We start from the raw sequence: 17413 nt of genomic DNA, 5'->3' as shown, positions 1-17413 counted from the left end.
CCAGGAGGAGAATTCCAGTTTTCAGAGTTTTGGGATTAGAACAATGCATAAAATAATTGGGATCACCAACATTAACATAGTGCTTTAACATATGGAAGACATATGACAATTATGATCTCATTTTGATCCTCACAACAACCTTATAAAGGGGGTAAGGCTGAGAGAGGTTAAGATGAGTTGGTCAGGGGTCACAGAGCTAATATAAGACGTTATTGTGTTAGTAATTTTTAAGTTGTTTCCAACTCTTCCTGACCCCATTTGGGGTTTTCTTGCTAAAGAAACTGGAATGGTTTGCCATTTCCATCCCTAGTTCATTTTACAGATGAGAAAACTGAGACAAACAGGGTGAAATGACTTGCCCAGGGTCACGTGGTAAGGATCTAAAGCTGGATTTGAGCTCAGGTCTTCCTGACTCCAGTCCTGGTGCTCTATGAACTCACTACACCACCTAGCTGCCTTGATAATATGTTATAATATAATATAAATAATACAGTAAATATCTAAGGCAGGACCCAAATTCAGATCTTGACTAAAGTTTGCTACAACACCTAGCAGCTTTTCAAAAGAAGCTCATAGTAGTTTGAGTGAAAGAAATTGCAGAGATGGGGCTTATCACAGAATTTCAAAGACAGGGACAGAGGAAGTTAGTCCAACTCCCATCTGAACAGGTCATCTTAACCTCTCTCAGCCTTACCTCCTTATAACAGCAAGCACCCCAGCATCCCCAGGGTGGCTGCCAACATAGGTTCTTAGATCTGCTTTTCCAAAGGAAAGCAACTCAAAATGGGTTATCAAGCTTACTTTAATCAATCAAACATATTGTTTACCTAGTTCAGGGGAAAAAGGTCAGCACCCCAAACTTCAGAGAATACAGACAGAAGTTAGAAGACAGAGAAACATTTCAGCAGACAGGCTTCCAAATTGTCCAACCATTACAATACATCCATACCTAACCACAGTTACCAGAGAGGGAAGCATCAACATCTGGGTTTTCAAAGCCAGGGGGCTCTCAACAGCTGCAGAGAGTCTCATTTGGTCAAATCACACAACACTTCTCAAAGTGAGCCCCAAAGCAAAGCCTCACATCAGGGATAATATAGCCTTCTCCTGGGTCAGAGAATGTAACAACCCTCTTGACCCACTGCCCAATCACAAAGCACCAAGGTGTGGGCTTTCCTGAAAAACAAGCCTCCCACCACAGGCTCCAAGTGCACTTAACCTAGAGGCAGGGAAGATCTTACAATTTACATTCCTATAACACTCCTTTATAAGGTTGTTGTGAGGATCAAAATGAGATGATAATTGTCATATGCCTTCTACATGTTAAACCACTCTTCTATAAACATTCCCAACACGTAGTCATTCAGCTTCCAAGTGAAGACTTTCAGTGAGTGATAAGGAACCTGCTTCTTCCCCAGGCACCTATTTCTACTCTGGGATAGCTCTAAATCAGGGTTGGGGAACCTTCAGCCTCCAGACCACATGTGACCCTCCAGGCCCTCAAGTGTGGCCCTTTCCCCTTGAGGGCCTGGAGGGCCACATGTGGCCTTGAAGGCTGCAAGTTCCCAACCACTGCACTAAATTGTTATATTTTCCTTATGCTGAAGCTGAAATTTGTCTCTGTAACTTCTACTCATTGCTTTTAATTTCTACCTTCTGAGTTCAAGAAACACAAATCTAATCTTTCTTCCCTAAGACAGCCTTTCAAATACTTGGGCTGTTATTATGTTGTCTTCCCATGCACCACCCTTCCACTGAATTTCCTTCTCTCCAGGCTAAATATTCTGTTTCCTTTTTTTTCCCTATCACTTTAAGGTTTACAAAAATGCTTCTTGAGATGATTTCCAGTCCCCTAGTTGATCTGCTCTGGATACACTGCATCTTGTCAATGTCCATATAAAATTTGGTGACCAGAGATGCACCCATCACTCCCAACACAGGGCACACTGTACAATGGGACCATCACCTGCATGGTTTTTCTGTTAACATAGGAACATAGCTTGCCTTCCAAATCACACTTGTGACTTGTTGATTTTTCAGGCCATTAAATCCTGCCAAGTCTTTTTCACAAGTTTTTACCTAATCAGGCCTCTTGTTTCCAGTATCTATATAGTTTATATTTCAAAGTTCAATACATTGATCACTCTTAAATTTCCTGAGTTTTAGAACATTCTAGCTAGTTGAGTCTTTTGGATTGCAATTCTGTTGTTAAACATGTCAGCCATCTCACACAGATCTGTGTCATCTGCCAGAAAGTTCAAAATAAACACTAAAAGGGCCATGAATGTGGATTCTGACAAAATAAAATAGACTGGACCATAACTGGGAGATAAATGACAGAGACAATCATATCAGCAAAAGCAGGAGAGGTTGTTGAGTGATGACAAGCATTAAGGGTCCAGAACTGAGTGTCCCTTGGGAGTAAGGAATAGATTTTTTTGCTGTTGTTAGGTCATTTCAGTCAGGTCTAACTCTGTGTGACCCATTAGGGGTTTTCTTGGCAAAGATACTGGAATGGTTTGCCATTTCCTTCTCCAATTCATTTTACAGATGAGTAAACAGAGGCAAACAGGGTCAAGTGATTGGCCCAGGGTCACCCAGCTAGTAAGCATGTAAGGCTGGATTTGAACTCACAAAGATGAGTCTTCCTGTCTCCAGACCTGGTGCTGTGTCTACCGCACCACCTAGCAGCCCCAACGAATCCATTCTTACTTGAACTCTCTACTGAGAGGCAGGAAGCAGGTATGGGTTCTAAGATCAGTTACATCACTTCTAATGGTACAGGTGTAATTTAATTCCATTGCCATATTGTCAAACATGTTTTCAAGCCCTGCTTCTTCTACTTATTAGCTCTATGACCTTGAACAAAAGGGCCAGTCTAGCTGGACCACAGAATGCTCTTTCCCACTGCAATGCCTCATCCTCTATGACCTGAGACAGAGGTAAACGCGTTATCATCTCAGTATAAAGAATGGCTCAGTTCAGAATACTTTCCCATCAGATATTCTTTTTCTAACTTCTCACCCAATACTGCTATAGAAACTAGTGTTCAGGCCTAATTGGTAGAAAGGGCGCTCCCAGAGTTTCCTTTAAGGAGCATATCAAATGCCCTAAGCAGGTGTATGATGTAATGTGGTAGAATTAAGTTTCTGGACACTTGCATCTTATAACAAGGCTGGAAAGGTAGGTTGGGGGTGAGGTTGGAAAAGATTTAAAGAAGCCAAACAAGAATTTGTGTCTGATCCTAAAGATAGTAAAGAATGATTGGAGTTTATTGATCAGGGGAATAATGTAGTTATACTTGTGTTTCAGGAATGTCACTTAGGCCATTGTGTATGAGGCAGGGTACTGTAATAAGCCAAGTGAGAAGTAATGAAGGCCTGATGACATGGTGGCTGTGTGAGTAGAGAGGAGGCAGTTGAAAGATGTATCAGTTGAAAAGGCAAGACTGCATGATTGATTGGAGGGGGACAGGGAAGGAGAGGAGTCTAAGGTAACACCAAGTTTGCAAACCTGAGAGACTGAAAGAATGATGGTTCCTTCAACAGTAGAAGGGAGATCCAGAAGTGAGATGGGTTTTGGAGAAAAGATAATGAATTCTGTTTTGCCTATGCAACTCTTACGATGCCTATGGGACATTCAGTTTAAAACATTCAACAAGCATTTGGAGATAGGCAATTAGGAGCTCAGGAGAGAGACCTCGGCTGGACATATAGGTCTGGGAGTCATTTGCATGTAGAAGTTAATTAAATATTTAGGCGGTAATGAAGCCACCAAGTGAAAGAGAGGAGAGAGAGAGAGAGAGAGAGAGAGAGAGAGAGAGAGAGAGAGAGAGGAAAGCCTATGACAGAATGTTGGAGTACATCTACAATTAGGGGGCATGTTTTTGGTGATGAATCCAAAAAGAAGGCCTGTCACACAAAAACCAAGAGAGAGCAGTGTCGTGAAAACCCAGAGAGGAATGGACAAGAAGAAAGAGACAGCAGTGTCAAAACAGGTTAAGAAAAGCCCAGGTTTTACAAGTCATTAAAAACTTTGAAAAAAATTGTTTTCAATTCATGGAACAAAACAAGCATTTTCATAACATAGTACAATAAAAAAGATGATTGTACATAAAATTGCAAATCTACTACGTACAACTTCCTATTCCTTCCAAATATATGTTATCACGTAAATTATTTTTTTCTCTTCCCCTCATAGCTATCATTAGACACAAATAGGTGTATAGATGTTATGTAAAATTATTCTATACATAATTCTACTTATCATTTCTTTCTCTAGATGCAAATGTCTTTCCTCATATGTCCTTTATTTTTAATTTTTATATTTATAATAGTCGAAGTGACTTAGTCACTCAAAGTTGTTCTTAGAACAATAATTGCTATTACAGTGTACAATGTTCTCTTGGTTCTGCTGACTTTACTCTTCATCATTTCATACAAATCTTACCATGTCTTTCTAAAGATCACTAAGCTCATTATTTCTTATAACACAGTAGTATTTCATCACAACTTAATTTCAGTTGGAAGATGAGGTTTGGAAGCCAGATTGCAGAGCTAAAAAGAGAATGAATGATAGGAAGGAAGTGGAGGCAGTAAGTATAGATTTTTCCCCCCTTTTAAATTTTTTTTTATATTTATATGAAATTTTTTTTATTTTTATATGATTTTTTATATGAAAGAGAAGAGAGATATGGGACATTAGCTTGAGAACATGGTAGGGTCTAGTTAAAGTGGGGCCTTTTTTTTTTGGTGCTTTTTGGAGGGGTAAGGTAGGGCAATTGTGGTTAAGTGGTCACATGGCTAGTTTTGTGTTAAGTGCCTGAGGCTGGATTTGAACTCAGGTCCTCCTGACTCCAGAGCCGGTGCTCTATTCACTGTGCCACCTACCCACTCCTAGTTAGTTTTTAAGCATGTGGGGGACTTGGGCATGTTTGTGGGCAACAGGGAATGAATCAATAGATACAGGGACTTAGATAATAGAGAATGTTTGAGACTAGCTGACAGAGAAGACTGGAGGATTTGGGATCAAGCCACATGTTAGAGAGGTTAGCCTTGGTAAGAAGCGCTTCATTATCAGGGACTAGAGGGAAGGAGGAGAGAGTTGGGGCATTTTGTCAAGGGGTTTTGAACTCTATGGAAAGAGAGAAGTTCACTGCTGTGGCCTCCATTGTCTCAAGTGAAACATAGAAAGGATGAGGGCTGAAACAATCGTTGTGGTGATTGGAATAGATAATGAATTAAGGAGTAATTGAGTCACCTTGCTGCCTTGAAGGCCCAGTTTAGGTTAGATAAAATAAAACTGATTTCGTTGCCTGATTTTCTCCAGTTCTGTCGAACAGCAGTGGTGTGGGAGGATGAAGAAGAGGTTTGGAGCAGAATAAGTTCAGTCGATCTTCACCAACAATGTAAGTTATTTCCAGAAACAACCTTGCCTTGCTGGCATATGAAGTGAATACCATTACAGTTAAGGGTAGGGAGCAACTCAACCACATTCTGATGAATTCAGCTCAATGTCAGACTCACAGGATTGACACTTGTTAGTCTTGATAGTGAGAAATTGTAGGGCCAGGATGGAAGCTAGCAGAGCTGGTGGCACAAATACTTTTTTTTTTTTTTGGTGAATGTCTTTCCCCCCCTTAATTTATTATGCATTTTTAACATTAAAAAAAAATTCTTGAGTTCAAATTCTCTCCCTCCAGCCCCTCCCCCATCTATATAGAAGGCAAGCAATATACCAATTATATATGTGAAATAACGCAAAATATATTTCTGTATGTTGCAAAAGTATATGAGAAAAGTGAAAAAAATATACTTTGATTTTCATCAGTTCTCTCTGGAGGTGGATAGCATTTTTGGAATTGTCTTGGATCATCATATTCATCAAAGTAGCTAAATCTTTCATAGTTGATCATCATTACAATATTGCTGTTACTGTGTACAGTATCTTGGTTCTGTTCACTTCACTCTGCATCAACTCATATAGGTTTTCCCAGGTTTTTCTGAAACCATCCCCCTTTTCTTAAAGCACAATAGTATTCCATTACTATCTTATACCACAACTTGTTCAGCCATTCCCCAATTGATGGGCACCTCATCAGTTTCCAATTCTTTGCCACCACAAAAGCAGCTGCTATAAATATTTTTTGGACATATAGGTCCTTTTCCTTTCTTTTTTTTTTCGGGGGGAGGGGAGGAAGATCTCTTTGGGATAGGGACCTAGCCGTGATATTACTGGGTCAAAGGGTATGCACTGTTTTATAGCCCTTTGGGCAAAGTTCCAAATGTTCTCTAGAATGGTTGACAGTGCGTTAGTATCCTTTCTTTTCTGGTGAATGTCTTGCCGTTCACAAAGTGCATGGAGCATTATTCTTCATCACCCACATAGATCTTATTATCCTGGCTTCGGGGGCATCTGTGTATGACCTAGCTTGACTCCAAATAAAAGATGAAAATGCAGCTCCCTTTTCTGCAGAGATGGGAGACTATGGGTAGAGAACACTACATGTAATGGTAACGTCACTTTGGTTAGTATTCTGTTTAGTTTTTTTCTTTTTTTTTTGGTCTTATATGTTATAATATGGGGTGGTTTTCTGAAAGGGGGAAGTGATTAGAGTTAGGGTGATGTAAATAGCGATCAATAATTAAAAAACAAACAAATGTGTCCCGGTTATATTACTTAACAGAGTTAGCCTGCCATCCTCCCCCAAGAATATAAAGTAAGAGCAGAAAGCCGAGGGATGGTCGAAGGAGGTGTCGAGGTCGCCTTAGATCTGGGTAAGGAAATTCGGCACCTGGAGCGAGGCAAAGATTCGCCCCCGGCATCTTGCTTCTAGTGCGGTGGAGGCGAGGACGTCGGCTGAGCAGCCTGGGAGAGCTGGGGTCCCATTGTCCGAGCCCTGTGCTTGGCCCCGGGCCCGAGAGCCGAGAGGGAACCGTGCAGCGGGCTTTGGGGCACCGCGCCCACGGGGACCCCTGGGGAGTCCAGAGGAAACTGAGGCCGAGAAAGGTCCCAGGAAGTCTGATGGGGGGAAGGAAGAAGGACAAGTGTCCCGGGCTGTCCCCGACACACCCTGCCAGGGGATCCCCCAACACGCACAGGCGGCCGCTTCCTCGGGGGGGGGGGGCAGGATCCCTTTCCCCTCGCACTCCTGCTTCCTGACCCACCGCCCCCCACCTCCGTGCGTCCCGAACTGGGCTGTGGATGGAGGGGGAGCCCAGCAAGGCCCGGGCGGGAGGGGAGGAGCGCCCCGAGGCCGGCTAAGATGGGAGAGGAGAGCGGGACCGTAGCTGAAAGTGAGCGCGAGGTCTGGTGGGACCTCGAGGAGCCGTTAGAGGCTGGGGCGCGTAGCCGAAGGAGTTTGCGCCGGGGGAAACCCAGGCGTGATCGGAGGAGGGGCGTCCAGAAAGGCAGACGCGGGGCTCGGGGCTCGGGTAGGGGGCGGCCGGGTCGGTCCGAGGCTTTGGCGCCAACCTCCCGGGTTTGGGGGCAGACAAAGGCGGGGGTCTGAGGGAGGGAAAGCGGCGGAGGAGACAAAGCGGGGCGGGGAGCCGAGTTGGGGGACCCGGAGGCGGCTCCGGGGCCGCGCGGAACCAATGGGCGGGCGGGGGGCGGGGGCCGGGCTGGGGGCAGCGCCAGGATAAGGCGGCGGAGGCGGAGGCGGAGGCGATACGGCATCCAGAGGCGTTGGCGGCTGCGGCCACCTCCAGCCCCCGAGAAGCAGACCCTGCACCTGGCCCCGGCAGCGGCCCAGCCCGGGCCTGGGTGAGACCCGTGGCGGCGGCAGGATGGGGGTGGGAGGGGTCAGAGCGAGTCCGACCCAAAGGGGCGATGGGGTAAGGGTGGGGGAGGCTGAGTCCAGGACCCCTCGAGGGCCTTGGGGTAAGAGGGGGGCCTCATCTTGGGACTCCTGGGAGCGCCGAGGAGGAGCGTAGGAGGGATAGGTCTGACACCCCTCGGGGGCCCTGGGGTTGAGGGGGAGGGTCTCATCTTAGGATTCTGGGGGTGGGGACGGTAGCAAGGTGGCGCAAGGCTGAGTCCGCGACCTCTTGGGGTCCCGCGCGGTTTAGTGGGAGACTCAGTCTGGGGACCTCTCGGGGGTCGCAGGGATCGGTCAGGGGGCTCAATCAGAGACCCCTGGGGGGACGTCGGGACCCTCTTCAGGAGCAGGGGTCCCTCGGGGACAGGAGGAGGGCTCACGGGGAGTCAGCTGATTCCCGCCGGGCTAGACTGAGGCGTGTGGATAGGTCTGGCTGTCCGGGGCCCGAGGGAGGGGGGCTGGAGGTGAAGGCGAGGCCTCGGAGCCTCGGGAGGGAGCACTCTGGCTGGGGGAGCCCCTGGGTGGGCTAGTTTGTTGGTCACTTTTCGCGCCTGGGAATGTAGCGGGTTGCAAGGCTAGGGTCCGGGCCGGGCGTGGAGGAGTGAGAATGTCCTCTGGCAGCGCTTCCCCTCTGGGGTGCGCGTGGTGAGGGGGGATGGGGGATGAGGGTGACTGAGCTGTCCAGGAGCTGGGCCCCTGAGGAAGGAAGCCTGAGCACTCGGGGAGGGAAAGGATAGTAGTCCCCGTGCCTTTCTCATATCCTTGTTAGATTGACAGCGCCGCGGGGTCAACCCCAGGACACTGGCTTCTCACTGTGGTCGAGCATCCCTTCTCCTCTCCCAGCCCCAGGTCCACGCCTGCACAAAACCATTCCACATCCCTCTTCTGGGGTGACTCTACTGTGGCACCCCAGGGGCTCATCCTGTCCTCCCAGCACTGGTCTGCCTCAGCCTCCTCTCCATCCCACCTCTTCCCTGGTTCTCTCCCAACCAGCTTTTCTGACCCTCCCCGCCAAAAAAACCCCCAAAACATGTTTCACTGACGGGTGGGCTGAGCGAAAAGGGTGGTGAGGATGGGAGGCGGAAGTGGTAGAACCTAAAGCAACAGGAAATGACTTAGGGAAAGTCCCAACCACAGCCCCCCACCTCCCTGATTATGCTTTTCTTGTAAACAACACCCCCCCCCCCCTTGCGAACCACCCTTTAAGTGCAAGCTGGGGTAGAAGGGGAGGCGGAGCTGGAGGTGGGTGCTGGGCATGCAGGCTTAGACACCCTCTTGACTAACTTACCCTTGCAGAGTGCTGAGGGCCGCACTCCCCCATCCCCTGTGCTCCCCATCCTTGCCTTCACCATGTTCCAGGATGCTGGAGCAGCCCAGGCCACCACCTCTCATGTAGGTAACAGCATCACCACGGCCACCCTAGACCACCCTTTTCCCCTCAGGGTGGAGGGAAGGGGATTGGGGCAGCTTGTAGAGGCTATTGTGTCCAGCCCCAGGGATGGTGGGATTAAGGAGATGCCCCTTGAAACATAAAGTCGATATTCTGAACTGGATGGGTGGAGATGGGGAAGACAGAGGGGATGCTTAGACTAGACCTAGGTTTGGATATCAGGACCAGTGGGCCCAGCCATGTTCTAATTTCCCTTGTGTCCCCAGGAAGCCAAAAGCAGCCCTAGCGGCAACACAGTGCAGCGCTCCAAGGTAAGGACTGGGGGTGTTATGTTTTCCCCATGGGATCAAGATGGGGATGGTGGTGAGAGGATGGGAATTGTTATATTATGGTGGGGGGAGAGGGAAGAAGTCCTTTCCCTGTGCTAATACTGTGCCCACTTCCCCCCCACCAGTCATTCAGCCTCCGGGCACAGGTGAAGGAAACTTGTGCAGCTTGTCAAAAAACTGTCTACCCTATGGAGCGTCTGGTGGCTGACAAGCTCATCTTCCACAACTCCTGCTTCTGCTGCAAGCATTGCCACACCAAGCTCAGGTGAGGGCAAGGTTCAGAGCCCCACCCTCAGGCATGGGTACTGCTCCCCCCCCCCCAACAAGGCTCCCTTGCCTCTTTTGCATGGTGATGGGTGGCTGGAGGTAGGGAAGGGTGCCTTCCGTTGCCCCACTCCCTCCCTGGCCAGGCTTCCTCCTGGTTCATCTCTTCTTTGCAGTCTGGGTAGCTATGCAGCACTTCATGGAGAGTTTTACTGCAAACCCCACTTCCAGCAGCTGTTTAAGAGTAAAGGCAACTATGATGAAGGCTTTGGACGAAAGCAGCACAAAGAGCTCTGGGCCCACAAGGAGGTGGCCAATGGTACCAAAACAGCCTGAGGCCCTACAGATGCCCTCTTCCTGCCCCGGATCCCAGGGGTCTTTGGGGTGGTGGGGTGAGGAGGAAGAGCTTGGGAAAGATTGAATTGGGGGGAGGGGGGGAAGGACATACTTGCTCAGGCTGGTCCAGTGATAACGGGGGCTAACTTGCTGTCTTTTGCCTGCAGAGGGGTTGGGGGTTCAGTGCTATCCCGCTTTGTCCCGGGGGGTACCTCATTCCCACCGAGGCCCACCAGTTTGATTTCATACCCCCTTCCCTCAGTAGGCCTCAGAGAAGCAGGCCCCAGGGAAGGATTTCCCCCTATCTTGGTGCCTTCTCTCCAGCTGGGAGTCAGCCTGCCCCAACACCTCCTTCAGGGTCCAGAGCTCCCTACTGCCAATGAGGGCCCTGTGCCCCCTCTCCCCTCCCATCTACCTCTGTCTACATCTTTGTTCTGAGTAACACCTAAGACACCTGGGAGAAAGTAGAGGCTAAGGTGCCCCCTGTTGACTAGTAAAGCACAGTGATGATGCCTGGGTGGGGTGGGGGTGGGAGCAGGAAGGCAGAAGCGTGTCTCTAAAGATAGACCCTTGCTGTAAACCCCGGGAGAGCTTGGAAACATTACTTGTCAACCTGGAATCAGGGAAGAGGAACTAAAACAACCCTTCCCAGGTTGTGAACTATAAAGACTGGTTGTGGGACCAAAGTAGCCAGTCCCCTTCGCCCCTTCTGCCCTCCCTCCCCTCAATGTGCCCATCTTGACTGTTGTGAACCTATTTTAAACATGTACCTAAAAGTCTTATCTTTGTGTCTGTGTGATTGGCCCTGAGGTGTGGGAGATAAGGAATTGATCAAGGGGCTGGGATTGGACTGATGAAAGCTAGGAGAGGTCTCTGGTAGATCCAGGGTACAGGCTTCTAAGCACATCCCTGACCCCCTTTAAGGGATAACCAGGAAGGTAAGGGTAAATACTACCCAGCATGGGCAAAATAGGGACTTTTTCCCCATCCCCACCCTACTCCAGTCCCTGCCCTTTACTCCCAAGTACCATTAAACCCAAAATGATCTTTGAAATCAGAGGTTCTTAACCTTTTTTTGTGTCATGAACCCCTTTGGCAGTCTGATGAAACTTGTGGATCCCTTTCTCAAAATAATGTTTAAATAATTGAAAGAAATGCTAAGTTTCAGTTAGAGACTAGTGAAAAGAAAGGTGCAACTTTTTTCCTATCCCAAGTTCATATTCCCCCTGAAATCTATGTTTGGATCCCTTTAGGGGTTGTGTGGACCCCCTGGTAAAAAAACAAAACATACACACACACCCCAAAACCATTTCAAATGGTTTCAGTACTCTTCAAATCTCTTCTCCCCAAGGAATACTTCTTAGTGTCTCTTCCTCTTTTTCCACCTCCACTCGAAGAGTGTGTGTGTGTGTGTGTGTGTGTGTGTGTGTGCGCATGTGTGTGTATGTGTGTATACATGCCTGTGGCCACACTGGATAGAAGTGCCTGAGAGCACACCCCCTTTCCCCTTTAAGGCCACCCAACCTACTTTTGGACAACTTGAATTCAGCAGAATTTAACTGAAGCCTGCCTTGTGTGATACCATACTAGGCACTGGAAATACAAGACAAAAGCCAAAACTATACCTTGCCCTCAAGTAGCCTTGGGTTTTTCCTTATACAGAAAGCCTAACATGTTGACTCTTTAAAGGAAGTGATCATGCCTTTTCTGGTCAGTCACTGTCTCCAGGGCTTTGAGCATCCTGGCTGTGGTTCTCTGAATGGGCTCCCGTTTGTCAATGCCCTCCTGAAAATGTGCCCAAAATAGAACACTCCAGATGTGACCGGAGGAGGAGGGCAGAGTCTGGTGGGGCACATTTTCATCTCCATATTCTGGCCACAACGCCTCAATGCCAGCCCCTACTGCTTCCTTTTTCTCCTGTCTCCCCCTCCCCTACCCCTTTTATTCTTTTCTTCAAAATTAGAGTTACAGGTACTTAGAGGCCACAAAGCTCTTATCACTTTTACTTACTTTCTTTGAGGCTCCCAGCTTCAGTCCCAAAGAAAAAGCCAAGTGTTGCTTTTCTTTCCAGACCACTGACCCTAGTCTCTGATCTGGAAAGTCACTTACTCCCCCTCCCCCAGTAGCCTGTGGGAGGTAAAGATGAAAGGCCACCTCTGTGCTCCACCAGAGCAGTTGCTCTAGGAGCTACCCCAGCATTTGAAGGCTGCATGGTTCCTCTAACAAGGTGTCCAAGGCAGGAAGTACAGAGGGACGGCTTGGGTTACAGCAAAAGTAAATAAGGAAGGGGGGGTGGGGATGGGGAGAAGGGCAGCTGAACTCCCAGGGGGAATATGGGCAGGAAGTCTGGGGCTTTTCCTGTCTTGGACCCTGTTGCCCAAACTCTTAATTACGGAACTAAGCTAGAGGATCTCCTGGTCACATAAGGTAGGCAAAAGGGGTGAGGATAGAAGGCCTAGGGGCAGTGAGGGATGTCGTCATTACTTTATACAGCTGGTCTCATAGCCATGGAACAGGCACAGTTCTGAACCTACCCTGAAAGCAAAGAACCATCAGGCAGTTTGTGGGAGATGCATAAGTGTGAGGGAGACCAAAAAGGTAGTCATATGGAAGTACAGATTTGTTAAGTACTGTACTGAACCATAATAAATGGTGACTCAGGGAACACCTGAGGTAGCTGGGAAATGGAAGGAGTCAACTTTGGACTGAAGTTATCAGATAGCCCATGCCCGCATGATCTCTGGCTACATATTAGGGACATTTTCAGCAGGGCACCAGGACAGGAGCTGGCTTGAGCTGCCCACTCTGTGCTCAGAGACAATGTGAGAATTAGCCAAAAGGAGCCTAGGAAAAGAAAAGGCCCCCAAAGACCAGGCTGGTGCTCTCCCCTTCATAACTGAGCCCCTCCCCACCTGAAAAAGGACACCCTGGTAAGCAGATGCTATTGCCAGAGATGAGAGGTAACTTCATAGTATATAATAAATACTTAATATATAACTTCATAAGAATCACCAAATGTGATTAGAGAGAGGGTAGAAGAACCACTGCCCCACACCCCCAGCTGATGCTACAGCCAGGGAACTCTCTTCCAGAAATACCCCTGTTCCTGCCGTATTCTATGTGACCTTTGTGCTTTCCCATGGTTCGGTTGGAGGGAGATGCAGAAGCATGGGAACCCATGACAATAGCTAGTTGTAACAAATATATCATCATACACAACCATCTTCCCCCCTTCCAAGAACCATCCCTATTTCCCTTGGTTGAGGGGCTATACTTTTCTGAGCTTGCAGTATCTGCTATCCTACCCAGAAAGCAGAGGAGCAGGAGCCAGCGTGTATAAATGATCCTTTTATTGTAAGTAACGCGCTACACTGGCCTGGCTTTGCACTGCAAGCCCTCAGTCGGGATATAGTCAAAATAAACTATGGCTGCAAGTTCTTCTGCACAATCCACATTCAGACACTTGGCTCCTCCTCTAATGTGTGCACAAGAGGGTGACCAAGAACCAGCCTCAGTCCTGGGCCTCTGCTGGCAGCCCAGAGCAGGAAGGCTTTATTGAATGATGAGAAAATGATGGCACCCTGCAATGAAGCTGCCCAGCCCTCTGGGAGAGCCCAGAGTGGCCAGGGCTAAGGGGCAGAGGGTACCTGATACTCCTAGGGCTCAGGACAGTCCTATGCCCCCACAGTTTTTAATCTGGATAATTTAATAAAAAATAATAAATTAAGCAATAGCTCAATCCTGAGGCTGTTGGGTTAGCATATCCACAGTTTTTGGCACAAAAATCAAGTGTTGTATTGGTTTTTTTCGGAGGCGGGTAGAGTGGGGAAGGGAGTTTTAGGGTTTGTTTAAAATTTTTTAAAGTTTTCTGTCAGGTAGTTACTGTGGGGTTGGTATGTAACCCCAGAGAGAGTCTGAACCTGGAATATGCAGAATCGTCTCACCAATGCCAGTGCCTGAGTTCTGTTTCCTCCCAAGGAGTGTGTTTGAATAAAGGGCTAGAGATGTGAAGGGAAGGACTTTTTTTGGGGGGGGTGGTAGGAGAGGAAATGAAGGATTCACTGCAGGGAATTCACCTCAAGTGAGAGGCTCTTTATGGAATGAGGGCTGAGAGGGAAAATCCAAGCTACCACAAAAGTAGCTTTGGTCAGGATGAAGGTCCCCAGTCCAAGCCTTGGGTGAGGACAGAGCCAAGGGTCAGAAACGGTGGTGGTCGTAGTGGTGATGTTGGTAAGAAGAGGAACGCATAATATATCATACTAGCCCCAGAGGTCAGGACAGGAGGCCCAGTGGGAAGAAAGGGAAGGAAACAGAGAGAGAGGCCCAAGCCCCATAGGCACCATTTGGCACAAACCACCAGCAAATTTCTCTGCAAAACCAGCTGCTTTCGTTTTCTCTTCTCTCCCTTCAGGCAACAGTCACCTGTAACAGTCTAGAATCGCTATATATAAAAACCATCAAATATGATCTGAGATATAAATTAACAAGTACAAGGCCTCACATTACATGATGTGAAAAGGCTAAAAAGAGCGATAGAAACTACATTCATAAAAGTGCATCGTCAACATACAACGAAGGCTTTGGATTGTTATGGTGCCTGTAGGGAGACAGGCATGGCTGGGCACTGAGCCGCCTACTGCTAACACCCCGTCTGTCTCCGGAGATAAGCCCCTGTCACCTGGCATTTTTTCCCTTTCCATTCAATGACAAATTCCAAGGAAAATGGGTGTCAAGGGAGGGGCTTTAGCATTAGGCACATTTTGGGGGGAAGAAGGGAGAAGGCCCAGGCTGAGGTATTTACAGCCACTTTAAGCTGCTCAGAGATGTTACTCCTCCCATCCCATGCCTGCTCTTCTCCCTCCAGGCCAGGGAAGAAGCAGGAGGGCCAAGGGTCACTTTATAGAAATGAGTAGGGCATGTCGTTGGTGCCAATGGTTCTGAGCACAGATGGCAGCAGCACCTGGGCCCTACTATACATCAGGCCAAGATGGGGCTATCCCAGCAGGGCCACTATCTATTTTTATCCTGGAACTAAATTCTTCCTAGATTTGCTAAACAGCTCCCCTCAGGGGTCTCAGAAAGCAAGTTATCATGACCCTCCTGAGCTACCCCTTGCCCCTGAGCAGAAAAGAGAATGCATTGAGTTGCTCCTTCTCTTTGAGAAGGGGTGGAGGCTGGCAGCACAGAACTGTCTGTTCCTGCCTATTTCCAACCTAGACTCTGGATCCTTGCTCCTCGGCAGCCCTGGGTAAAGGTGGGAAGAGGCAGGAGTGGGCACAAATTTAGAGATATGGTGTAACACTTAAGAGAGAACCCCATCCTACCTTGTAAAACAGAAACAATTGCATTGACAAAGATTGTGCCATCTCTCCTACACATCCCCCTCCTCCCCTACAGCAGCTCCTCTTGGATCCTGTGAGGGGGAGGTGGAAAGGTGCACGTCACAGGGCAGGGCAGGCATCCCCTCCCCGTGAATAAGGCAGCAGAGCATTCTGTCCATCTTTGGTAAAGAGGTGAAATTGGCAAACCTGGTACAGAGCCCTCCTGGGGACAAGGGCAGCACCAGCCTCCACCACCCACTGGCTGGAGGAACAGTGGACTTCGCCCTAGGGTCCCGGCACTGCTCTCTGCCAGAGCCCAAGTGGGCCAGGGGGAATGTCCTCTGGTGTCTTCAGACATTGGGAGAGGAAACAAAATAACACTGAATAAAAATAACACTATTCACATCCTTCCAAGCCAGTGTGTCCTTAGCACCAACATGAACTCTGATGCCAAACACAGAGCACGTTAATGCAGCTCAGAGGGAAGGTGGAGGGGAGGGAGAAGAGACCCAAGGAGCTCCTCAGGCCAGAGTAATACAGATATTCACACCACTCTCTGAGCACAGGGACACCTGGATCTCTCCAGTCTGACAGGCATGGGGGATTCCCCACTCCTGGGGTCACAGATACCCTCTTCTGACTCTGCAGCCACCCAGGAAGAAGGTAGTGACAGATGGACAGAAGGAAGGATGGACTGTAGCTCTGGGAAGGGAGAAGCAGCAACCTCACCAAGTCCCTCATGACCCCTCCCCCAGGGAGCCAAGGTCCAACATCAGTGTGGATGTAAGAGTTCAGTACACGAGCTGTGCAAAGTGGTGTGTAAGCAGTTCCTCAGCCGAAGGTCTCTGGCGGGCCTCCACAAAGATCCGCCGCAGAAAGTCCCGGCCATGCTCAGAGATATGTGATGGGAGCTGGGGATTGGTGGGCTGTGTGGCAATTTTGAAAATGGCTGCCATTGCTTCATACTCTGCCCAAGGAGGCTTCTCTGTCAGCATTTCTACCACAGTGCAGCCCAAGCTCCTGGGGAAGAGAATGCATCAAGTCAGCCCTCCGCTGCCCCAAACCCTGCTACAGAAGCAAGAAGAGACACCAGCACGCCCTTCTCAGGACATAGAGCTGCAGGCCCAGGGGCAGCCAAGCCCAGGAAAAGGAGGAGGGCAACCTCCCAGGAGGCCTGGGAGAGGGGAAGCTAATGTGAGGGTTCTGAGAGCAGAAGGGGTGCTAACAGACTGCCCAGACCCAAGCACCATGTATGTTCCCTACAGTTGATCTTAGAGGAAAAAGGAGAAAGGATATCAAATCAGTGAGTTTCTAAAGAGAAGTTGGAGAAAACTTTCCAGTTGAAGAGTAACTTCATGCATTTTGCTAGTCTCTTCAGAGTATAAACATTAACTCCAAGCAAGGCAAATGGAAAACACCTGGGAAAATCTCAGGGATACGAGCTAGAAGCCTGTTATTGTTTAGACTGATTCAGCTCATCAGAGTGGACCCTCTCTATCTCTTTAAGAACTCCAGCTGAACATCAGGCATATTTCCCATGGCCTGGGTTCTTCACAATAATAAAGAGTTCACTTTTTGGAGGGGAAGAAACACATAACCCAGGCCTGAGTCCTGCTACCCTGGCTTGGGTCCAGCCTTCTCCTTTCTATCAGAGATGGGAGTCTCTCTCCTGCTACAGTCCTATGGGAGCCAGGAAGATGCACAAGAAGTTTCATGACTCAAGGGAACCAAGTGAGTCCAGTACAATGAGGTAATGACCTCTGTGACCTCTCCTAGAATGGGAGTTTGTGGCAGAGAGATGGCCTCGTGCCTTCCTGCTCTCGTTTCTAGACTTCACTAAGTTTGTGCTGAACTCATCAGAGATGAGACAGGGACAGGAGGTGTCAGCCTCACCTCAGCCCAACTTGCCGCTTCCAAGCGGGACTTCATAGGATTGAAAGAACCCATTCCCCAA

The 17413-nt window shown here is 48.5% G+C and overlaps 2 protein-coding genes across 6 annotated transcripts in view; one reads left to right on the top strand and one right to left on the bottom strand.

Annotated features, from left to right (window-relative positions):
• The first annotated feature begins 7618 nt into the window (after positions 1-7618).
• LIMD2 (LIM domain containing 2) lies at positions 7619-10920 on the top strand. 4 transcript variants are annotated; one of them, XM_069076253.1, is made up of 6 exons: positions 7638-7764; positions 9116-9211; positions 9476-9520; positions 9664-9803; positions 9979-10033; positions 10503-10920. In XM_069076253.1, the coding sequence occupies exons 2-6, from the start codon at positions 9170-9172 to the stop codon at positions 10578-10580; spliced, it is 360 nt and encodes a 119-aa protein (XP_068932354.1). In that variant the 5' UTR covers positions 7638-7764; positions 9116-9169; the 3' UTR covers positions 10581-10920. The 4 variants fall into 4 exon arrangements, with proteins under 4 accessions (XP_068932357.1, XP_068932356.1, XP_068932354.1 ...); XM_069076252.1 differs by having other exon boundaries at positions 9949-10033; XM_069076256.1 differs by having other exon boundaries at positions 7619-7764; positions 9979-10920.
• A 2546-nt stretch (positions 10921-13466) lies between these two features.
• MAP3K3 (mitogen-activated protein kinase kinase kinase 3) overlaps positions 13467-17413 on the bottom strand; it is a 112766-nt gene continuing 108819 nt past the window's right edge. For both annotated transcript variants that reach the window (XM_069076250.1, XM_069076251.1), the window contains one exon: positions 13467-16479. In XM_069076250.1, coding sequence (XP_068932351.1) covers positions 16251-16479 — 229 coding nt within the window. In that variant the 3' untranslated portion in view covers positions 13467-16250. The remainder of the gene's footprint in view (positions 16480-17413) is intronic.

Source organism: Petaurus breviceps, unplaced genomic scaffold (assembly GCF_028583685.1).
Source record: "Petaurus breviceps papuanus isolate PSGF00001 unplaced genomic scaffold, PetGlider_PUasm1.0 90925, whole genome shotgun sequence".
In the NCBI taxonomy this organism is placed as follows: Eukaryota; Metazoa; Chordata; class Mammalia; order Diprotodontia; family Petauridae; genus Petaurus; species Petaurus breviceps.
The sequence above is the reverse complement of the archived record's forward strand: the minus strand, read 5'-3'. Positions and strand labels throughout refer to the sequence as shown.

Excerpts from the sequence above, each read along its gene's own strand:
- LIMD2 (XM_069076255.1), top strand. The coding sequence starts at position 9,170 with ATGTTCCAGGATGCTGGAGCAGCCCAGGCCACCACCTCTCAT. Across the intron at positions 9,521-9,663 it reads ACACAGTGCAGCGCTCCAAG|TCATTCAGCCTCCGGGCACA; the intron begins GTAAGGACTGGG and ends CCCCCCCACCAG. Across the intron at positions 9,804-9,948 it reads CATTGCCACACCAAGCTCAG|GCTTCCTCCTGGTTCATCTC; the intron begins GTGAGGGCAAGG and ends CTCCCTGGCCAG.